At 43.5% G+C, this 19,403-nt stretch overlaps 1 protein-coding gene across 3 annotated transcripts in view; it reads left to right on the top strand.

Moving 5' to 3' along the window:
* The window catches only part of EPHA4 (EPH receptor A4), a 105,224-nt gene that overhangs the window by 79,375 nt on the left and 6,446 nt on the right, over positions 1-19,403 (top strand). The window contains exons 8-16 of one of the 3 annotated variants that reach the window (XM_071437474.1): positions 632-743; positions 5,948-6,006; positions 6,771-6,884; positions 7,065-7,250; positions 11,128-11,189; positions 11,712-11,921; positions 14,437-14,586; positions 16,962-17,231; positions 17,326-17,484. In XM_071437474.1, the coding sequence (XP_071293575.1) occupies positions 632-743; positions 5,948-6,006; positions 6,771-6,884; positions 7,065-7,250; positions 11,128-11,189; positions 11,712-11,921; positions 14,437-14,586; positions 16,962-17,231; positions 17,326-17,385 (1,223 nt within the window). In that variant the 3' untranslated portion in view covers positions 17,386-17,484. Of the gene's footprint in view, positions 1-631; positions 744-5,947; positions 6,007-6,770; positions 6,885-7,064; positions 7,251-11,127; positions 11,190-11,711; positions 11,922-14,436; positions 14,587-16,961; positions 17,232-17,325; positions 17,485-19,403 lie in introns of those variants that run through there. The other 2 variants (XM_071437476.1, XM_071437473.1) reach the window with 2 other exon arrangements.

Below are 19,403 nucleotides of genomic sequence, written 5' to 3'. Positions count from 1 at the left end.
GCACTTTTCTTTACACAGTTATATAAAGACAAGAATGTTCAAACTATGTTGTCAGTAAGGCTTTTCACTTTGTTCAAGGAAACATGCAGATTTAGCCCCCAAAATGTTTGCTTTTCAGTGGCAGAAAGGCACTGTGACCAAACCTATTTTATTTCGGACATATAGGTCTCCTTAAATCAAGTGAAGGTCATGCCAGTTAGTGGCAATATCATTCAGGATGTTAACAACTGAAAACAATCCATCAGGAAGAGAGTAGACGTTTTAAAATTACTCTCCTACTCTGGAGTGATCATCTGGGCCCCCTGAAAGAAAAAGGAGGAGGAAAGAAGTGTGGAAAGCAATTAGAAAGGCAAAAAAATTAGTCATTATACCCTCTGAGCAGCACTGGAGGGGAGGAGTCCTTGTGCCTGGTGAACTGAAGTTCCCCAAATAATTATCAAGCATCATGTCTTCAGCTCATTAGCAGTTGGAAAAATTGTGTCAAATGACTATATAATAAAGGCCTGGAAGTAGATGTGAGTGCTACTCTAAACTGCCTTCATAAGCCAGAAAGCTCATTGAGCTCATTGAGTGCTACCTAGGTTGATTTTTTGAGGTTGTCTGACACAAATGCTCCCTTTTCTGTTTTCAGTTCCTTCCCCCATCATTGGCGATGGTACCAATCCCACAGTGCTTCTTGTCTCAGTGGCTGGCAGTGTTGTTCTTGTGGTCATTCTCATTGCAGCCTTTGTCATCAGCAGGAGGTAAGAACTTAAGCTTCTCTCTCCCTCTCTCTCTTTCATCAGGCAGCTTTTTGTCTCCTCCAAACAAAGCTAAATTCTTTGATTAGCATCATAAACAGTACATTTGCATTACAAGCCTTCTCCCGTGTAGCTTTGATCTTCTCGACGTTAGTACCAAACAGCATGTGATGTAATGGCAATAGTTCCAGCTCTATTTGCCCTTCAAATGCAAAGCTGATTCCAATAACTGGCATTGAGAAGCAAGCCAGCTAGAGATTTGTGGTTAGTGTAATTTGAAGTTAAGTTTAATGGGTATGGGTACAGTAGATTTTCTTGGACTGACTCCTGACAGACAGGGAATAAACAATGGCAGTTTTGTTAACTAAGCCATCAGACTGCTATGCTGGTGATTTTTGTGCTAGTCTGTGAGTCTGTACTAGTCCTTCCTGTGTGTGAGGGAGTATGACTGCAAAATGGAAGCCACAGTCATTCAGCATCAGATGCAGTAACACAGCAGAACTGGATCGATGGGTATTTTCATCAATGCAGCACCATAATCTTCACCAAGTGCTTGTTCATTCTCCCAAATTCAACCCAGGCATCAGGAACAATTCTGTGAGTGGGAGGACAGTGTAGCAGAAACACAGTGTGAGTGTTTCTGTCTTCATCTTTGTGTTCAATCTCATTTAAAAAGATCAGCATGATCTTGCTTCAGTGTAATTTTGAGATAAAACTGCTTGTATCATTACTGCATCTGAAGCCTGGGATCTGAGTGATGCACATTTTGTCAATCTCTGTTGGTCAGTTTAATGGCATCAGCTGTAAATGCACTCAAACTCCTCTTCATTTGCTCTCTTTAAATTGTCCTGGGGAGCAGTTAAGTGACTATGATTGTAATATCTGGAAAGTAGACATGCATTGTGATCACTTTCTGTGGGTGTTCAACTCAAAGCCTCCGTGCTGGCAAGAGCAAAGACGAGCAGAACATATGAAAATGTGGTGTGGAGAGACAGGTTTATTAAAAGCCATTGCAACAGAAAATAGCATCACTGAGCTTGATGACTTAATCTCCTCTTGCTTTTATTGATCACTTTATTATTTAAGGTAGGATTGATAGCAGGATACATTGGATTTCTAATTATGAGTCGCCACCTTGGAGAATTGAGCCTGTCGAGCTGCTTTGAGATGATTCCTTCCCCTTCTCCCCCCATAAAAAAATGTCTCTTCCCAAGGCTGATAAACACTGCTTGATGATTGGCCCTCAATGGATCACGCTTTAGAAAATGAACTGTCAACCCCTTGCCCTGGTATTGATTCTCGTTAGGATCGGCCATAAAGCTGTCAGAGGAGAGGCTGCCTGGAGCCAGGTACTGACAGACCTGCTGGGCTCAGACAGCTCTGCCCAGGGCTGTCTGCTCACTTATCTCTGCCCAGGGGTGTGCAGTCACACAAAGGCGCTTCAGAGCAGGTGGCAGCAGGGACAACAGCCACTCCAGGCACTGGTGGCAGTGGAGATAAAACATCCTGGTGGCCCTGGGCTCGGGGATGTCCCCTGGCTCTGCCTGGTCCAGGCACTGGTGGCAATGGAGATAAAACCTCCTGGTAGCTATGGGCTCGGGGATGTCCCCTGGCTCTGTGCTGGTCCCTCTCAGAGGGGCCTTGGAAGGGGAAAGACAGAGCAAGATGAATGAAATACTAGGACAGTGAAAGTACTCTGTGCATACTAATGGTGCCTTGCTAATTAATAGCCCTTAATACACAGCTCTCCAGTAGCTGGAAGTAGCTCTCAATAAACAGAATCTACTTTAACATTCCCTGTTACTCTAATGATTTTAACCACCATCACAATGTCATTTAGAGGTGTGGACTTTGGGGATATTTCACGATGTTCCTACGCCAGCAGAAGTTAATAGCAAAATAATTATACTTTGTTACAAAATTACTTCAGATGAGAATAAGCTTTTCTGTCCAGAGAGTCCCCATGAGAAGGTTTTGTAATCTAACCATGACCTGAAAGTCATATTTGTACAATCAAGCCTGTGCTTTGGCCTGCAGACATGGCCTCTGTGCATCCACGAGCCAGTGTGGGAACAGGGCATATGCTGTGGGTGCCCACTTTTGAACACTGGGCTATTACTGATAATTTAGCCTCATGCTTTTTTCAAGACATTGTTCAAATCCCAAAATTCATCTTTCCAGCAGAATTAGTCCAAGGACTTTGCCTTCAGGCAGCTCAGGCTGTTTGGCTCTGTCCTGCTATGCAAGAAGCAATCTGCCTAATGTTCCTGCAAACTTCCCGAGGTTTGGATGGGGACATCCATGGAGCAGCAGGCAGGACAGGGCGTGGGTGGTCCTAAACCCTGCTCTGAAGGAATGCTGAGGGAAATTGCAGCATCTCAAAACGAGTTGTAAAGGATTTGGGGAAGTGTAAAACAGAGAGAGACACCTTCTAAAAGGGCTTGTGTGTAGTAAGATGGTCTGACCAAATCCTCCGGTCATCTGAAAGCTTCTGTCTGAAATTCTTCCAGCTGAGAGATTGATTTATCTTTGCTCTGCTGAATATTTGCCCACCTTTTCCCGGTGGTGTTGGAGCAGGTGCTCTGCCAGCCTGGTGCCTGAGCCCCCCATCCCCTCTTGGTGCAGGAAGGAGGAGGGAGGAGTAGGGCCATGGCAACCAGGTCCTGCTGTTTCACCTCAGTGCCTGCTAATTCCCCCCGCTGTTAACTCCTCTTCATCACCAGCCCCACCTGTAGCTCTGCCTGTCTCTGACCCCTGCAGCTCCTGAAAGCTCCTGTGTTCTCCTGAATGCCGGCTACTTAATCAGCACTGCCCAAATCCCCGTAATTAGGGGGTTCGGATCTGTGACAAAGGCTCCCTTCTGCCACTCAGGTGAGCTGCCCCAGAGGCTGGGGCTCCTGGGCTGCTCTCCAGGACAATGGCACACAGCAGTGTCCTGCCCAAAGCCAGGCAGGAGAGGTCAGCAGGTGACACGGCGAGAGGTGGAAGTAGGTAGTTAGTTTAGAAGGTATTATTTAAACTTAATAAGCTACAATTACATTGCTTGAACAGTAATCCCTTTGTTTCCCTTTGCTTTTTGCTGCCTTCAAGTTTTGGTGGGGGAAGGTTATTTTTTAATCTGTTGTGAGGGTGCTTGAACTTTTTAAAAATAAAATAAAGAGAATTTTTTTCATACTTAAAATGCTTTCATGCAAAGTCTGTTTGCATTTTGTATTTCCCATCTGTGCCTGAACATTAATAAAATTAATTTGAAGGATCCTGATTAAAATGCAGAATCTTCTTTTTCCCTTTATTTTCCTTTCTTCTGAGAGAAGTTGTACAATACCTGAAACCATCTCTGCAGTCCCCTTAGCTGGCCTGGCCTTTTGTGGCCTTGGGTGAGATTTGTGCTGCCCCTTCCTTCTTACTCAGTTCAGCAGCTGGGAGCAGAACATCATCCCATTATTTCACTCAGCTCTGTTATACCAGTGCTGGGCAAATAAACTGTTAAAGTAGATGTTTGGATCCAGTGTGGGTTTCAATAATGCTCTTCTTGTGATTGGAGCCATTTGTGTTCCAAGAGAAGAAGCTCCCTCTGGTTTTTGGTTGGATGTCTAGCTGTTTTTTCTGTCTGGACACAAGTCCTGTCAATGCTGGGAGCTGTGACCCTTGGTTCAAAGATCAGGTTGTTGTCACATGTCAAACAGGACTTTTTTCCTTCTGTTTAATGGTTAATTTATATTTTTTATTCTTGGCATAGTGTGTTGTATGACCCAGCCCGAGGGCTGCACAGGGAAGGGCTGGGGATGGGCTCCCAGCTGCCAGCAGTGGGAAGCTGCCATTCCCCACAGGGCAGGTGCAGAGTGGGATGTGAGATGCTTTTTGCTGAGGGGCAGAGGGGTTTTGCTGACAGGAGAGGTATGGTAGGGCTCAGGGAGGTTTGCTGCAAGTGAGGCTCTCAGTTGTGTCTTTTCTTCCTGTTACCTGTGAGTTTTTTGACCCCTTTCAACTCACATCTTACAGGTTTTTGTTGTACCTGCTCCCATTTTCCTCTTCTCCTTATTCACCATTTTCAGCCTATTAGTTAACCCAGTGTCACCCTGGTGTCCCTGGCAGGCCTGGCTGTCCCCTGCCCCACTCCAGGCAGCAGCTGGACATTGCTGGCAGTGCCATTCTCCCCTGCTGCTCTCCAGGCTGGTTTCTCCTTCTGCCTTCCCTCTGCTCTCCACCCCAGCCTCTTGCCAGTCAGCTCTCCTGGGTCTGACTGGGAAATTTGGATTTCCTGGGAACAGGCAAACTGAGAGTAAGCAACAGTAAACCCTTCTCTCCATCAGTGTCTGCTCTGTGCTTGGTTCTGAACACTCAAGGATGGGCAGGTAAAGCCCAAATAATTTCTCTGCATCTACATACCACTGGATGCTGGGCGACTTCAAATTCCTACACATTTGGCTGAGCAGACTCCTAAATATCCTTCCTAATGGATTAACTTCTTGTATTAGCTTTTTGTAGTGCTCCTTGTCCATTGGAGCTGAAAGCTGAAGTAATTAAATGCATAACTAGACTACAGTATCACAGGTGTAGGTGTAGAAGTAGTAATCTATAGAATTAACATACTCTGCTATGCTATTGCCTCCAGCTCAGAGAGTTAGTAGAGGAGTTCTGCCATCAGGAGTTTTTCAGCCCCTTCAATTAAGCAGTGATTTAAAGAATAAGCAAAATCCTTGGGATCTTAATTTTTGATGGTCAGGGTTGGTGGTTCTTCCTTTTTTTCTGCTGAGATCCCGATTTCTGTGTTAAGAGACTTGTTTCCAGTTTTAAATTTGCAGTTAAATAAGTGTATTGATGTTGGCATTTGCCTAATGATGTTTGAAAGTCAATCTACCAAAACACCTCCGTGTAGCATTTGAATCCCTATGTGGTAGGGATAAAAAGCAATTTGGGCTCTCGATTTCAAAAGTAAGTTTGAAGAAAAAGTGGCAGAAGCACAAACTTTTTTTTTTTTTTCCCTTTCTTTAAAAGCTGAGATACAAATAGATTTGTGCTTCCTTTGATGCTCTGTTGATGCCAATATCACGCAGGGCAGTGTGAGGATCCTCCTGCCCTGGCTGTGTGTTGTGTCATGGCTGTGGCAGGTGCCAGCAGCTCGAGTCTCTGCAGGTCAGGACAGCTGAGCTGGGTGCAGAGCGAGATCCTCCTTGTGCACTCACTGCTGTGCTTTGTCCTGACAGGCGCAGTAAGTACAGCAAGGCCAAGCAAGAGGCAGATGAGGAGAAGCACTTGAACCAAGGTAAAAAGGCCCTGGGGCTTGGGGGTTTTGGTTTGGGTTGTGAAACATGGCTCATGTTCTGGTGCTCAGGAAATAAGGGATTGCATTCCTCTTGAGGAGAACAGGTTTCTGTTTTCCCCTCCTGCTTCAAAATTGATTTACTCTAGTAACAGGGAAAATAGAAGTGTCTGGGGAAAATGTTTTGAGGGTACAGAGAGGAGAAGGGTTTATCAAGTTTTTCCATTGTTCCTTCCCATTGAAAGATACCTGTTCTTAGCCACTTGATTTCTAGGCAAGGTTTTTCCCCACAACACTCTGCTAAAGCAGTTTCTGAATGGGCCAGAGGCAATCCTGCAGGAAAGGGAGTGTGAACTTTGCTGCCTTTTTTCCAGCACTGAATCCTATTGTTATTTCCATGTACCAAACCCAGGACCTGAGCTCAGAATTTCCTGGCTCCCATAGGAAAAAGGGATTTGGTGTTTTAGTCTCCCAGGTCCCTGACAGGTTATGCTAGTGATGGCTGTGATTTGTGGAGCTCATTAATTGGCAAAAGCCTGATTCCTTACATCAATAATGGGAAATATTAAATGTTTACACTTTAAAATATTGTACTGGGGGGAAAAATACTTAAGTCCTTCCTTCCTTATCAGTCATTCCTGGCTTACAGTACATTTTTATTGTACACTCTCTTTGCTGTTGTATATCATTAAGGCTTCAGTCTCATATGTTCTGTGTTCAGCAGCATGTAGATCAGTGACTTCAAATAAAACATTTCTGCCTTGCAGGTGTTAGAACATATGTGGATCCTTTTACATATGAGGATCCAAACCAAGCTGTGAGGGAATTTGCCAAAGAAATTGATGCCTCCTGCATAAAGATTGAAAAAGTTATTGGTGTGGGTAAGTGCCAGAACTTTTGCATTTTTTCCCGTAAATACACTTTTAAATTTGCTTTTAGGGAATGTGTGATCCTATGATTTTTGTATGACAGTTCTCCCAAATGTACTGACATTACAGTTTGACAACACAAGTGCATGCTTCAGACTCCTGACCATGGATTCTTGTGCCTTTTTCTTCAAGGGGAGTTTGGTGAAGTGTGCAGTGGACGTCTCAAAGTACCAGGAAAAAGAGAGATCTGTGTTGCTATCAAGACTCTAAAAGCTGGTTACACTGATAAACAAAGGAGAGACTTTCTGAGTGAGGCCAGTATCATGGGACAATTTGACCACCCCAATATCATCCACTTGGAAGGTGTAGTTACTAAATGTAAGTAGGTCATTTTCATGACAAGTCCAATTTAGAAGTCACTGAGAAATTAAGTCTGTATGGTGTGTGCTGGCTTTTTTTTTTCCTTCTTACCCTCTTTCCTGTAAAATGACAGATGGAACAGATCCACTGATAGCTAATAGGAGGAAATCAGTGCAGGACAAGTCATTAATCTTGTTGTCAGCTATAAATGGGTTTACGGTTTCAACTGATATTCTATCTGTAGGCAGCTTGTACAAGATTTTGTAGAGGGAATTAATACTGCAGGGGTTGGCTTTTTTTTTATCCCTTCTTGCTATGCCAAGCAGGCATCTTTCACATCTTTGCTAGACTGAGATGATTGTTACAGGATAGGCAAAAGCAGATGGTGAGCGAAGAATTCAAAATGATGGGGGAAAAATACCAAAACAAAACTACACAGTCATATGTTTGAAGTACAAAGCACAGATGTAAGGAGCAAGCCTTTGAAATGAAGCAGGGTATTTTAGTGTGAAACTTGCTTATTTGTTTTCTCTGATTTACAGGTGTGCTAATTTCACTGTGCAGAATTTACCTGGACAATCTTTTTGTTTGCTTTGTTTGGGGTTTTTTAAGTCTGACAGTGCTTTAGAGAGTGACAGTGCTGGCTGGGTGCTGTCTGTAGGCTAGAGCTGAAAATGCACCTGTGAGACACCAGTGCTTGGGGCTGAGCTGAAATGGTGCCACTGCCATGGTGCAGGTATTGTCTCTGCCCAGGGGACCATGGTGGCAAAGCCTGGCTCTCATTGCTAATCCTAAAACACTCTCTGGGTGTTGGGGCTCATGCTCAGGCTGCCATAGAAAGCAGGCAGGGATCTTGTGAGCTGCTGTCAGAGTGGACTTTGTGAACCTCACCTTCTGCAGCATGAGGAACATGAATGCAGGGTATTAATAGTGAGAGCAATTAAAATTTGAGATGGATGAAAAGTTTAAAAGTAAAATATCACTAGAAGAACAAAGTACCTCTCATAAAAGGTTATCAAAACCATCAGTTCCACTGTAAAACTCTGTCCCTCTTGAATGTCAGTGAGAGCTGATACTTACTCTGCCACTTTTGTTTCTGGAAATCTTACTCCTGCTCATTTGTGTTGCTGCCTCCTGGTCTGCCTTCTCTCAACAGTAGAAAATGGCTCATACAGTGTGTGGCAGTTTGTTTTTAAAGGCAAAGAGCAGTTTGGACTAATTTCGGCCATCCTTTACTGAGAGCCTCCCTCAAAACTAAAATTAAAATACAGCCCTCTGTTTAAATTTGGAAGGTCTGAGTGTCTCTCTCTGTGATTGTTATAACAAAGGGGCTGTGATCAGGCCACAGTGTTTGCCTCAGACAGTGATTCTTTCAGCACCTCAGTAAAAGAAAGACAACAGGAGAATCTTTGTGTTGCAATCCCACTGAGGCTGGAAGCCCCTGAGCTGCTACAGCTCCAGCACTTATAAATGGCCGTAGGCATTTGCATAATGCAGTTGTCAGTGAATTAAAATGATTGGGAATTTTCACCCAGGGAGGAGGTGGCAGAGTGACCTGGCAGTGCCCCGTTCCTGGCTCCCAGTAAGTGATGCTCCAGCAGCAGCACAGCTCCGTTACTGCCAGCTGCACTCCTGGGGAAACAGGGCCACTTAAGAACACATTTATCTCCATTTCTCCATAGGTTTGCTGAATGCTGTGATAAATGGATGCATTTAATAAACTGAAAATTAAAATGTGAGATAAATAGTGGTATAGATGGGGGTTGAGAGAGGCAGCAAAAAACCATGAATAAATTATTGGCTGCTAGTCAAGTACTTTAATAATTGACTCGCTGATGGTAACTTCTCCCTCCTCTCTCTATCCCCCTCCCCTGCTAAAGAAGTGTCTGAGTAATGAAATTACATGTTAATGCACTGAAAGAGTCTTCCTTTTTTCCCTTCTACGTTGACATAGTATCTTTTGATTGAAGAAGGTTAATTAATACTCATTTAGCTGTATTTGTTCAGTGGAAGAGTGGCCGTCGCAGTTGCAAAGCATAAATGAAACAGTGCCATGTGCAGATTTGGTTGAAGTTTTTTCTCTTTCTACCAAAGAATGCTTTCAAAGGTGAATTAGAGGGAGGATGATGTTTAATCACATCCTTTTACTTAGAGATGTGCTCAGCCAAGGTCACTCAGCCCTTCATCCAGAGCAGTTTGCTTTATGCAATACCATTGCTTCTCTGCAACATGCTGTAATGGCATTTCCCAGGCATGCTGGCTTGCTTGGGACCAAACCAGTAATAATTTGGATACCAGCAGGGAAGGGCTGTAAAAGCAGGAGTAGTAAAAGGCCTGTAAAGGGTAGGTTGGGACCGGAAAGGTGAAATAAGTAATGATGAGTGAAATAAGTTACGTATCGCACATAGATGTTGGCCTAAGTGAAATGTGGTAAAATGTTCCTACAGTCAGTCCCTCTAGCATATGGTTTTCTAATTAAAAAAAGGTTACTTCAGAACCAGAAATCCCTGACAAATGAAGAGAAAAGAATCTTGGTGAAAGATGCACTGAGGTAGAAACTATTAGGGGAATGTTAAATGCTGCAACATTTCACGGTAGGGTAATTTTTAGAGATGGTTGTTCTGGAGCAGATCCTTGCTGGTGACAGAAGCAAGGAAAAATTAAGTAGTTCTGATACTTCCCATGCCAAGATTCAGTTGAGCTATCCACAGTCTGGGTGACCTGGCCTTTGAAGCCTTCTATCCCTATGATGTTCCCTTATTCAGACCTGCTCCAGGAAGTAAAAGCTGAGTTTCTCTGGGACACCATCTTTTATTTAGGAAGAAAACTATAGTTCCTGCAGATAAAGCATAAGAGAGAGGAAGGTTTGCCATGCCAGATAGCACTGATTGTCAGGTGCTCACCTTAAAAGTGCTTATCTTGGGACTGGGCTTTTGCCATTCAGCCGTTGATGAGTTACTTCTGTACGTCGGGCCATTGCTCTTTTGAGACCTTATCAGACCTATTTCTACAAATACCTGCATGTCAAATCTGGAGTAGGATTTAACTCCATGAAATAATTAGTGTTTCTTGCATGCACCTAAGTGCATGTTTCAGCACTGTGTGGTCTTTATAAAACTCTGAAAGGCAACATCAGGCATTATTGGTGTATTTGCTGTTGTTTTATGCAGGAGAGTGCCTGGAAAGCATCGCCCTGTCAGTAACATGGCATTTCTCTTCAGGCTGCCCAGCTTGGCCCCTGTTGCAGCATGGGGAGCTGGGTGCTGCTGAACTCTGTGCCCCCTGTGTGACACAGGGCTCTGAATCATTTTGCCCCTGGCTGACTTCAGGAGGCAAATGGCTTTGGCTCATTTATAAATAACAAGAGAAACACAGAATACAAATTTGGACAGAGAAGGTTGAAAGGAACAGCCTGCATTTTTCATTCTTGAATCCAGTTGTCTTTGAATACCTTGTAGCTTCTGGCAGCTTCCAACTTGCCTAAAGCATTGATCTTTCAGAAAAGACAGAAAGACCAAAGCATTCACAAATTCCATTTTCTGCTCTGCAAACAATATATAATACTAAGATTTTTGTCAGGTTTGGACAGATCTTTGTTTCTCAGTTCTCAATTATCAATTCACATATTCCTTAGGGAACAGGAGCCACTTTAGTTAAAGACCTTGTCAATGAATCAACCAAAGGGTTAACCTTCCAAATGGGCCCATTAAATGTTTCTGTCCTGTAATATTTCATCTCTTGCTTCCCACAGCTGAGGCATAAGCTTGGTGCGTTTCAAATTAAATTAGATTGTGTAAGCCAGGTGTCTTGGCAGTAAAATCATGTGCAAGCCATTTTTATCCCATTAACATTGGTGTTCATCAAGGAATTGTGTTTTTCTTTCTGCACACTCTAGGTAAGCCAGTAATGATCATAACTGAGTACATGGAGAATGGCTCCTTGGATGCCTTCCTCAGGGTAGGTGATTTCTTCAAAAGCTAAGGAGATTTTATACTGGGAAACATCTTTTTCTGTTTCTGTTTCTTTTAGATACTGAAATTTGCGCAGTTTTAAAGAAATTATGTTTGTACTTGGGAAATTCTGTTTTCTGGTGTTGCTTTTATCGAAAACCAGAATTAATATAAAGTGGAAGAATATAAAATAAATTAATTTTTAAAATATCAGGATTTTAAATAATCCGTGTTTAATGTGAACAGTTCTGACTTGCTCTATTTTTGAAAGCATTGCAGTGCTGTGCACTCATTAAAATCAGATTCATTGCAAACAGAGTACTGCATCACTGAAAGCTGTGACAGAACCTCTAGGTTTTTGCTTTACTGGTGAATTATAGACCCTGCTGAGGAGAGCGAGGAAATAACATTGCATTTTATTGGAGAGAAGATGGGAATCCACAGCTCTCCTCTTTGCCAATTTCAGCAGTGGCAATAACGTGGCTTTTAGCTTAATGCTCTGTGATTTTGCTCCTTTCCCCATATGCAGAAGAACGATGGCAGGTTCACAGTCATCCAGTTGGTGGGGATGCTGCGTGGCATTGGCTCAGGGATGAAGTACCTGTCTGACATGAGCTACGTGCACCGCGATCTCGCCGCTCGCAACATCCTGGTCAACAGCAACCTGGTCTGCAAAGTGTCTGACTTCGGCATGTCCCGCGTGCTGGAGGATGACCCTGAGGCAGCTTACACCACACGGGTAAGGAGGGAAGGAAAATGGCCATGTTGTCGTGCCTGCATGTTGGTTTTGTCTGACTGTGTGGGAGGTGTCAGTGGTTTGTTTTAAAATAGTCTCAGTCACAAGTGAAAACCTAAATCACAGCCTAAAAGTAAACATTGGCCCAGGCTCCACAGCTCCTATAAATTGATGTGCTGTTGCTGCTACAGCAGTGGCCACAGCAGTATTTCTTTTCTGAGGATGTGACCCATGTATTCCTCGTTCCTTCATCATGATACAGCACATGACAGGAATCTGGTGCCAGAAATTAGAGCCTGGATTTCTGCTCCTTCTGATATCTACAAACAGGGTTTCCAAATGGCTGCTCATACTCATGTTTGATACAGAAGGTGTAGACACGCCACAAAAAATTTAAAAAGATGATTCCACTTTCGCCTGTCACAAAGCCAGTCATAAATTTGACCTAAATTATTTGGTCAAATAATTTGGACTGGGAAAAGTGTTAGGCCTGCATTCCCAATTTTTGTTTCTTTCCCATTTTATCTATATTTCAGCATCCCACTGTTAGGTAATTTTGCTAAAGCCATTTTAATATGCTGCACAAAGAATAGGGCTAATGCAAGTATTCTGGCCACAAAACAACATCCCAGCCATTACCAGCCTTTGTACCAATACCTCTGATATCAACATGCACCTAAAGAGAAAAATTCTGTTTTTAAAGTCTCCTTTTTTAATTGCTTCTTTTCTTCGTTTTTAAATATCTGCCATTCTCCATCTGTTCTCCCTAGTGCTGAGTTTGTTTGCAGCACTCAGATCTTGCTGTTTAATCCCAACACTCATCCTTTAATGGATTCTCAGCTCATTACAGGGAAGGATAGGCTCCTGTAGTATTAAATGCTGGCCAGCCTTGATTTCTCTCACTCATAAGGGTGGCAAGTGGAAGAAGCAGAAGCAGAGGTCTGAAAAGCTGCATTCCGGGAAATCAGAGTTTAGACAAGCACACAAGGGCAAGACAGAAATGACTGAAAAACTTCTCTTTGAATTTAGCAATTGAAGATATGGTATTGTTGGCTCTCAGGAGTAAACTAGAGAGAGTCAATGACATTTGCTTTACAGTCATTGTCTTCATTTGGTATCAGTAATGAAGGATCAGGGATATTTGGATTAACTCCACTGTGCTCAAGCAGCTAAATATAAAGAGCTTATTGACAATTTTTAGAGTGACAACCATGTATAAACAATGTCAGTGCATCTGTGTCTGAAAGGAGGAATAAAGCTTTTGCATAACCAGAGAGGCTGCAATAGAATGCAATTTTTAAAGCAACATTTTTTAAGAAAATGATATGTTCTGCTCCTGTTAGTAGCTCATTAAAGTGAGAGCATCTTGTAGTCACCAAGGCACATATTGCCACAACCTGATTCACAAAGGGCCTGATGCAAAGGCTGAAGCAGCCAGGGGAAGGACCCCTTTTGATTTCCCTTGGCTTGGAACCAGTCCATATTAAACACTTGAGAGATATAGTAGAACAATATACTATTAAGTATGCACACACTGCACTCGGTTATGGATAAAAGCTATCTAGGAGATGGCTGGGAAAAAAACTACCAAAATAAACTTAATCAAAGAAGCATAAAAGCAAATGAAAAAAAAAAATCCAAAAACCTTTGTTCAGCTTAAGTCATTCCCCAGATGGAACTGCAGGAAACCAAAAGCTCAATTAAAAACACCTTGCATATTAGCATAAACAAAAGGAAAAATCTCTGGCCTGGGATCACTCAGCTAAGGCAAAATCAGATAAACAGGATGGAGTGAGTTCCTTTTTAAACAGTGTAGGACCTCAGTGGCCCAAATCAAATGGCCAAGTGTTTTTATTTGTTTAAAAAAAAAAAGTATTGTAAGAAGAGGCAGATTTCTCCAACAGGTATCAAAAGCAGTCTTGTACCCTGGTTTGGTGTTGAACTCGTCCTCCAGGGTCTGGGAGAGCCCAGAGGCTTGCTTGCCTTCTCACATCTCTGGTAGGAGTTGGGATATTGCCCATGGGAAACACCACTGTATTCATAAATCTTCCCAGTTTATCCTCTCTTTATTTTACCTTTTTAAAAAGCAAAATGTTTATAATCCCATTTTTCTGAAACAGGCCAAACAGGTCAGACAGGCAAGCAAGGAAATAGTAATTAACAGTGTGTACTTATTTGTTTTGTCAACTAAATCTCTAATATATACTTTGTAAAACCCCTGGCTTGTTCTCAGGCTTCAGCATAGCCCTGAGCAGAGATCTCTTGGAGGGCTGATAAAAATACATTTAACAATTTGCTGGTTCTCCTCCTGGTGACTGAAGCAAGCAGATGGGCAGCATTGCCTCCTGGTTGGATCTGACAGCTTTATGGCGAGCAGGAGAGAAAGTGGCTGCGTTTGTCAGAAGGGTTCTGGAGCTGTACACAAAAAACCATTTTGTACTTTGAATACATAGAGCAGTGTCAGCCACACACAGCACTGCATTGACTCACCAGCCTGTGGTTCTTTCCCTGGTGGCAGGGGGGCAAGATCCCCATCAGGTGGACAGCGCCAGAGGCCATCGCCTACCGCAAGTTCACCTCGGCCAGCGACGTCTGGAGCTACGGCATCGTCATGTGGGAGGTGATGTCCTACGGGGAGAGGCCCTACTGGGACATGTCCAACCAGGATGTGAGTGTCTGCTGAGCTCCCCCTGCCTTTCCCCTCCCCATGCCTTCATCTTTGCCCTTAGATGTCTGCTCATGTGTTTCTGTGGCAGTTGCTATGGAGCTATAAGATGGTTATTCCAGGTTTTTAAAAGGAGACCATGGGTGGTAGACTCCTGTTTTCTCAGGGAACCTCTCTGGAACTAAAGTTCCTTGAGTTCTTCAAGCTTCAAGGGTCAAGTTAGGGTCTATACACAAGGGTTTATTTGGTTTGGTCTTTTAAATGTAAAAAAAAATAGCAATTATAGAAAAATGGAGAAAAGGGAAACTAATATATTTAAACTGTCAAATCATAATACTGTCAAGAGAAGGAAGATTTGAATGTTCATATTATATCTTGATTTTACTGAATATCTTTAAGAGAATAACACTTGAATTTGATTTGGCTTCCTATTGGTAGTTAATTCTTGAAGCTCCACTATGCTTATAACTCTTCTAGGTGATTTTATTCTTATAGGATATCTAAATCAACACATAGGAAATCCAGTTCTGATTATCAGTCAGAGCATCTTTGTGACAATGGCATAGCTGCCCCCTGAGGGCATTAAAAAAGCAGCTTTTGTAAATGACCATTCTTAAATTATGCATGTCCTGTTTAACCATACCATCTGGACTACTTCAGTGTGATCCAAGAGGGACTGTGCACAATGGCTGCTGTTCCACAAGAGTATTTAATAATAATGCTAATAAGAGCTTTTGCTAATAGAATTTTTATTAAATGGAAAAAAAAAATCCCACTGAAAATGAGGCCTAGATTATCCATAATTCTTTTCCCAGGGGATTTACAAGCAAGTAAGGGAGGAAGAAAACGGTAATCTGAATATACAGCCATGGGAGTGGTTAAGGCATTTTACAAGTCATCTGCTTTCTTCTGTAGAGCTGAACGTTTTCAAAGAGTGTCTAGATGTGGATGGCATTTAATCTAAATGGGAGATATAATTTTAATTTCCTTCTGATGTGAAATGTCTCTTCTGGCACCCAATCTTGCCTTCCTTTTGCTAACAGGAAGTCATCAAGACTTAGCAAGAAAATAAAACACCAGATGTGTCTTGGTTATATCAGGCATGTCTGCACAGCACAGTGGAGCTCCCTGCAACAAACAGCTGCTTTTATTAGAGCTGTTTATGTTAGGCCGGTGTTCACTGAGACTGTGCACTGCTAGACCAGGTTGAAAAGCTGGCTTGAACAAGACAGGGAAAGCCAATATTACTGTCTGTGCACACTCTTTACAGTTCATAGCATAGACATGCCTTTTTTCTTCCTTAATGATGGCAAGAGCAGTTCTTCTCACAACAAAGCAGAAGGGGATTTCAAATCATACTCAGTGTCTGTTGAATCAAGAGAAATCAAAAAGATCTTCATACTTCCTGGAGGAGTGAGAGCCACTTTATTTGTGGTCACTGAATAGCTGCTAATAATGCAAGCATATCGCTCACCTTGTCCTCCCAGTGGATTTTAGCCACTAATTGGACAAGTCCAGAAGGAGAGAATTTAGTGCAACTCAGTCTCTGAGCACTCGTGGTCTCTAGTCTCATGGTGAGTCCTGCCAGCAGTGTCATATTGATTAATTCAGATCTGAAGGCTCCTGGGTCATGTCCCTGTCATGTCAGAATTGAGTTCTGGTTGTGTCCCATTCTCCTGAGAGAGCTAAGAAGCCATTAGAGCCTCTGGAGTGCTTTTTAGAGGGTTTGAAGTGATTTCACTCTGAGTTTCTCTGGGTTCTGTTAAATATGAAATATATACTTAAGATGTGTTGGACTTTTGTAAAGCTGCACAAAAGGGTTCCCACCTCTGCATTTCTTGGCTCAGAGCATACAGCAGTGATGGAGCAGGTTCTCTGCAAGGCCTCTCTTACTGACAGAGATGAGCTAGTCCAGGAGGACAGGGGGAGGGAGTGACCTGCTGTACCTTAAAAATGATGGGGAAAATACAGTCTCAACATACTGCACCCGAAACTGACTGATAATAAAGACTTGCTGTAGAGCTGTTGCTTCTCCAGCCCTCTGTCCAACGAGGCTAGTTGCTTATTTCTAACCAGGGCTCTTCTGTCATCCCTGTATCCCATGTGCTTTTTTGTGACAAATTGCCCTGCTGTATCTGATGTCTGCTCTGGGTACACTTTCAGTTTTGAGTTGCTGAGGAGAAATGACAGTTCTGAGACCACCAGCTGTCTGAGTCCGCGTGCAATTTTCCACTTTGTATCGCTTAACTGGGGATTTGTCACCGTAGTCTGGACAGCCCTGGGATAAACGGTACTCCCTGGGATAAACGGTACTCGGCTGGTACTACCCGAGCAGGGTGTGATGGTCTCCAATGTCTCCCTGATTGTGCCGTTTGCAGGTGATCAAGGCCATCGAGGAGGGGTACCGGCTGCCCCCGCCCATGGACTGCCCCATCGCGCTGCACCAGCTGATGCTGGACTGCTGGCAGAAGGAGCGCAGCGACCGGCCCAAGTTCGGGCAGATCGTCAACATGCTGGACAAGCTGATCCGCAACCCCAACAGCCTCAAGAGGACAGGCAGCGAGAGCTCCAGGTCAGCCCTGCTCTGGGACGGACTAGGGAGCACCGGGGAGGTGACAGGCAGGGTGCAGGTGGCACACGGAGTGCAGGTGGCACACACGGGGTGCAGGTGACAGGCAGAGTAGAGGTGGCACAAGGAGTTCAGGTGGCACAAGGAGTACAGGTGAGACAGGCGGAGTGCAGGTGACAGGTGGAGTGCAGGTGGCACACGGAGTGCAGGTGGCACACACAGAGTGCAGGTGACAGGCAGAGTGGAGGTGTCACAAGGAGTTCAGGTGGCACAAGGAGTACAGGTGACACAGGTGGAGTACAGGTGACAGGTGGAGTGCAGGTGGCACACACGGAGTGCAGGTGGCACGGGCAGAGTGCAGGTGGCACACCGAGTGCAGGTGGCACATGCGGAGTGCAAGTGGCACACATGGAGTGCAGGTGGCACACATGGAGTGCAGGTGACAGGCAGAGTGCAGGTGGCACAGAGTACAGGCGGCACAAGGAGTGCAGGTGGCATACACAGAGTGCAGGTGGCACAGAGTGCAGGTGGCACCCAGCTCCCAGGGCCAGCCTGCACAGCAGCTGCTGCTCTGTGTGGGTGAGCACAGGGCTCTGCTGGCTCCATGTGGCCCCCAGGGCACCCAGGCTCAGCCCTGCCAGCAGGAAAGGGGAGTGAGCAGAGCTGTGCTGGATCACACCAACGCTGAGAGAGTTCCCAGCACAGCCTTAAGCACGTCCTGACACAGGCAAGCTCTGCTGAAAAGCAAAGTTTGCTGCTTCTTTCCCCTTGTTCCCCCGGTGAAAGGGCTTGAGTGGGTAGGGTCACCTCAATCAGTGCAGCTAACAGGAGTGATGTGGTTTTTCTGCAGGAAAAGCACATCATCAAGTTTTATAAACCCTAAGATTTGTGTAGGATTTGCAAATGAGCATTGCAGCATTACAGCCAACCCCTCGCGGGCATTGGGGAAGGTGTGGATTAATTTTTATGTGGATTTGAATTTAATTTTGTGGAAAGCCGGTTTCATGTCTCCACTGATCCTGCATTACATTTGTTTTGTTTGCTGAGCATGGTGTACCTGGTACGTGCAAGAGAAGTGCAGCAGGAAGGAAAACTCCCAGAGTTGTAGGGTAAAACCAAAATAGCTTTGTTGGGACAGATCAGCAATTTGTGTAAGCTGGTGAAACACTGCTGAAGTAATAGGAGCTTTACTGATCTCTACCAGTGTTGGTCCATTTTTTCCAAATGTCTCTGCTTTGTCAGGTAGATTTGCTTACAGCAAATATGGGAAAAAGTTTAAAAGGAACAAGGAAGATAATAGGAAAATGTTTTTTAGTAGGAGGAAAGGTCCAAAAATATTCATTAGACAATGCAAAATTAAGTTTCTTGAATCAGTGGGGGAGTAGCAGAGATTCTGTCTCAGCCTCCAAGAGAACAATGTCCTTTTTTAAGCTTGTATGTCCCTTTGTGAGTCTTGCTTACAATGTATGTCACCAGAAGAGGGATCATTAACCCTGTGAGGCCACTATCACCACCTCTTCCAGATTGCCCTAATCGCACTGGGGGCCTGGCAAAAATGTATCCTCCTTCGAGGCTTAAATAATTCATGTGGTGAGAATCACAGTATGATCTGCTGTGATAATGTGGTTGAAATCACAGTATGAACTCCTCCATTTTGCTTTCTTTTCAATTTACAGGTGGTCTTTGAAAATATATATGTTTTCCAATAGTTAATAACCTGTTCAAGGTCATTCTCTGTGTATGTAAGTTAACAGCCTATTCAAGGTCATCTCACATTCATGGCTGTTTATAAATATTTTTTTTGTCTTCAGAGTAGGAATTTCAAATATGCATATAACCTTATTAATATATGACTTTATACATAAAGCATAATTATATATAAATAGGTTATCATCATTGGTCTTGTGTTAGATAATGCAGTAAAAGAGTTGAACCAAGTATTGCCAGAGTGTACTCAATGCCTCAGGCAAGACCTAACCATGCTATTGCACACCTAGTCTTTGATGATGTGCATTTTCAAATAAATTACTAAATGATAATTGTTTTGATTAGATAGATAACACTAATTTATAGTGCTTTAATGAAACTGTGACTTATGATATACATGAAATAGTAAATGCAATATTAATAAGAGAAGAAAATGTTGTAAAAATAATTATTGGCAAAAGCGTGCAAGGCAAAATGAGAAGCACATTCCACAGTGCAAACAAAGATCAAAGCTGGTGTGATTCCCGCCACTCCTGGCACACAC

This window comes from Agelaius tricolor, unplaced genomic scaffold, assembly GCF_023055355.1.
Source record: "Agelaius tricolor isolate 1412-34295 unplaced genomic scaffold, bAgeTri1.0.p SCAF_12, whole genome shotgun sequence".
Classification (NCBI taxonomy): domain Eukaryota; kingdom Metazoa; phylum Chordata; class Aves; order Passeriformes; family Icteridae; genus Agelaius; species Agelaius tricolor.
Note: the sequence above shows the minus strand (reverse complement) of the source record. Positions and strands in the feature narration are given on the sequence as shown.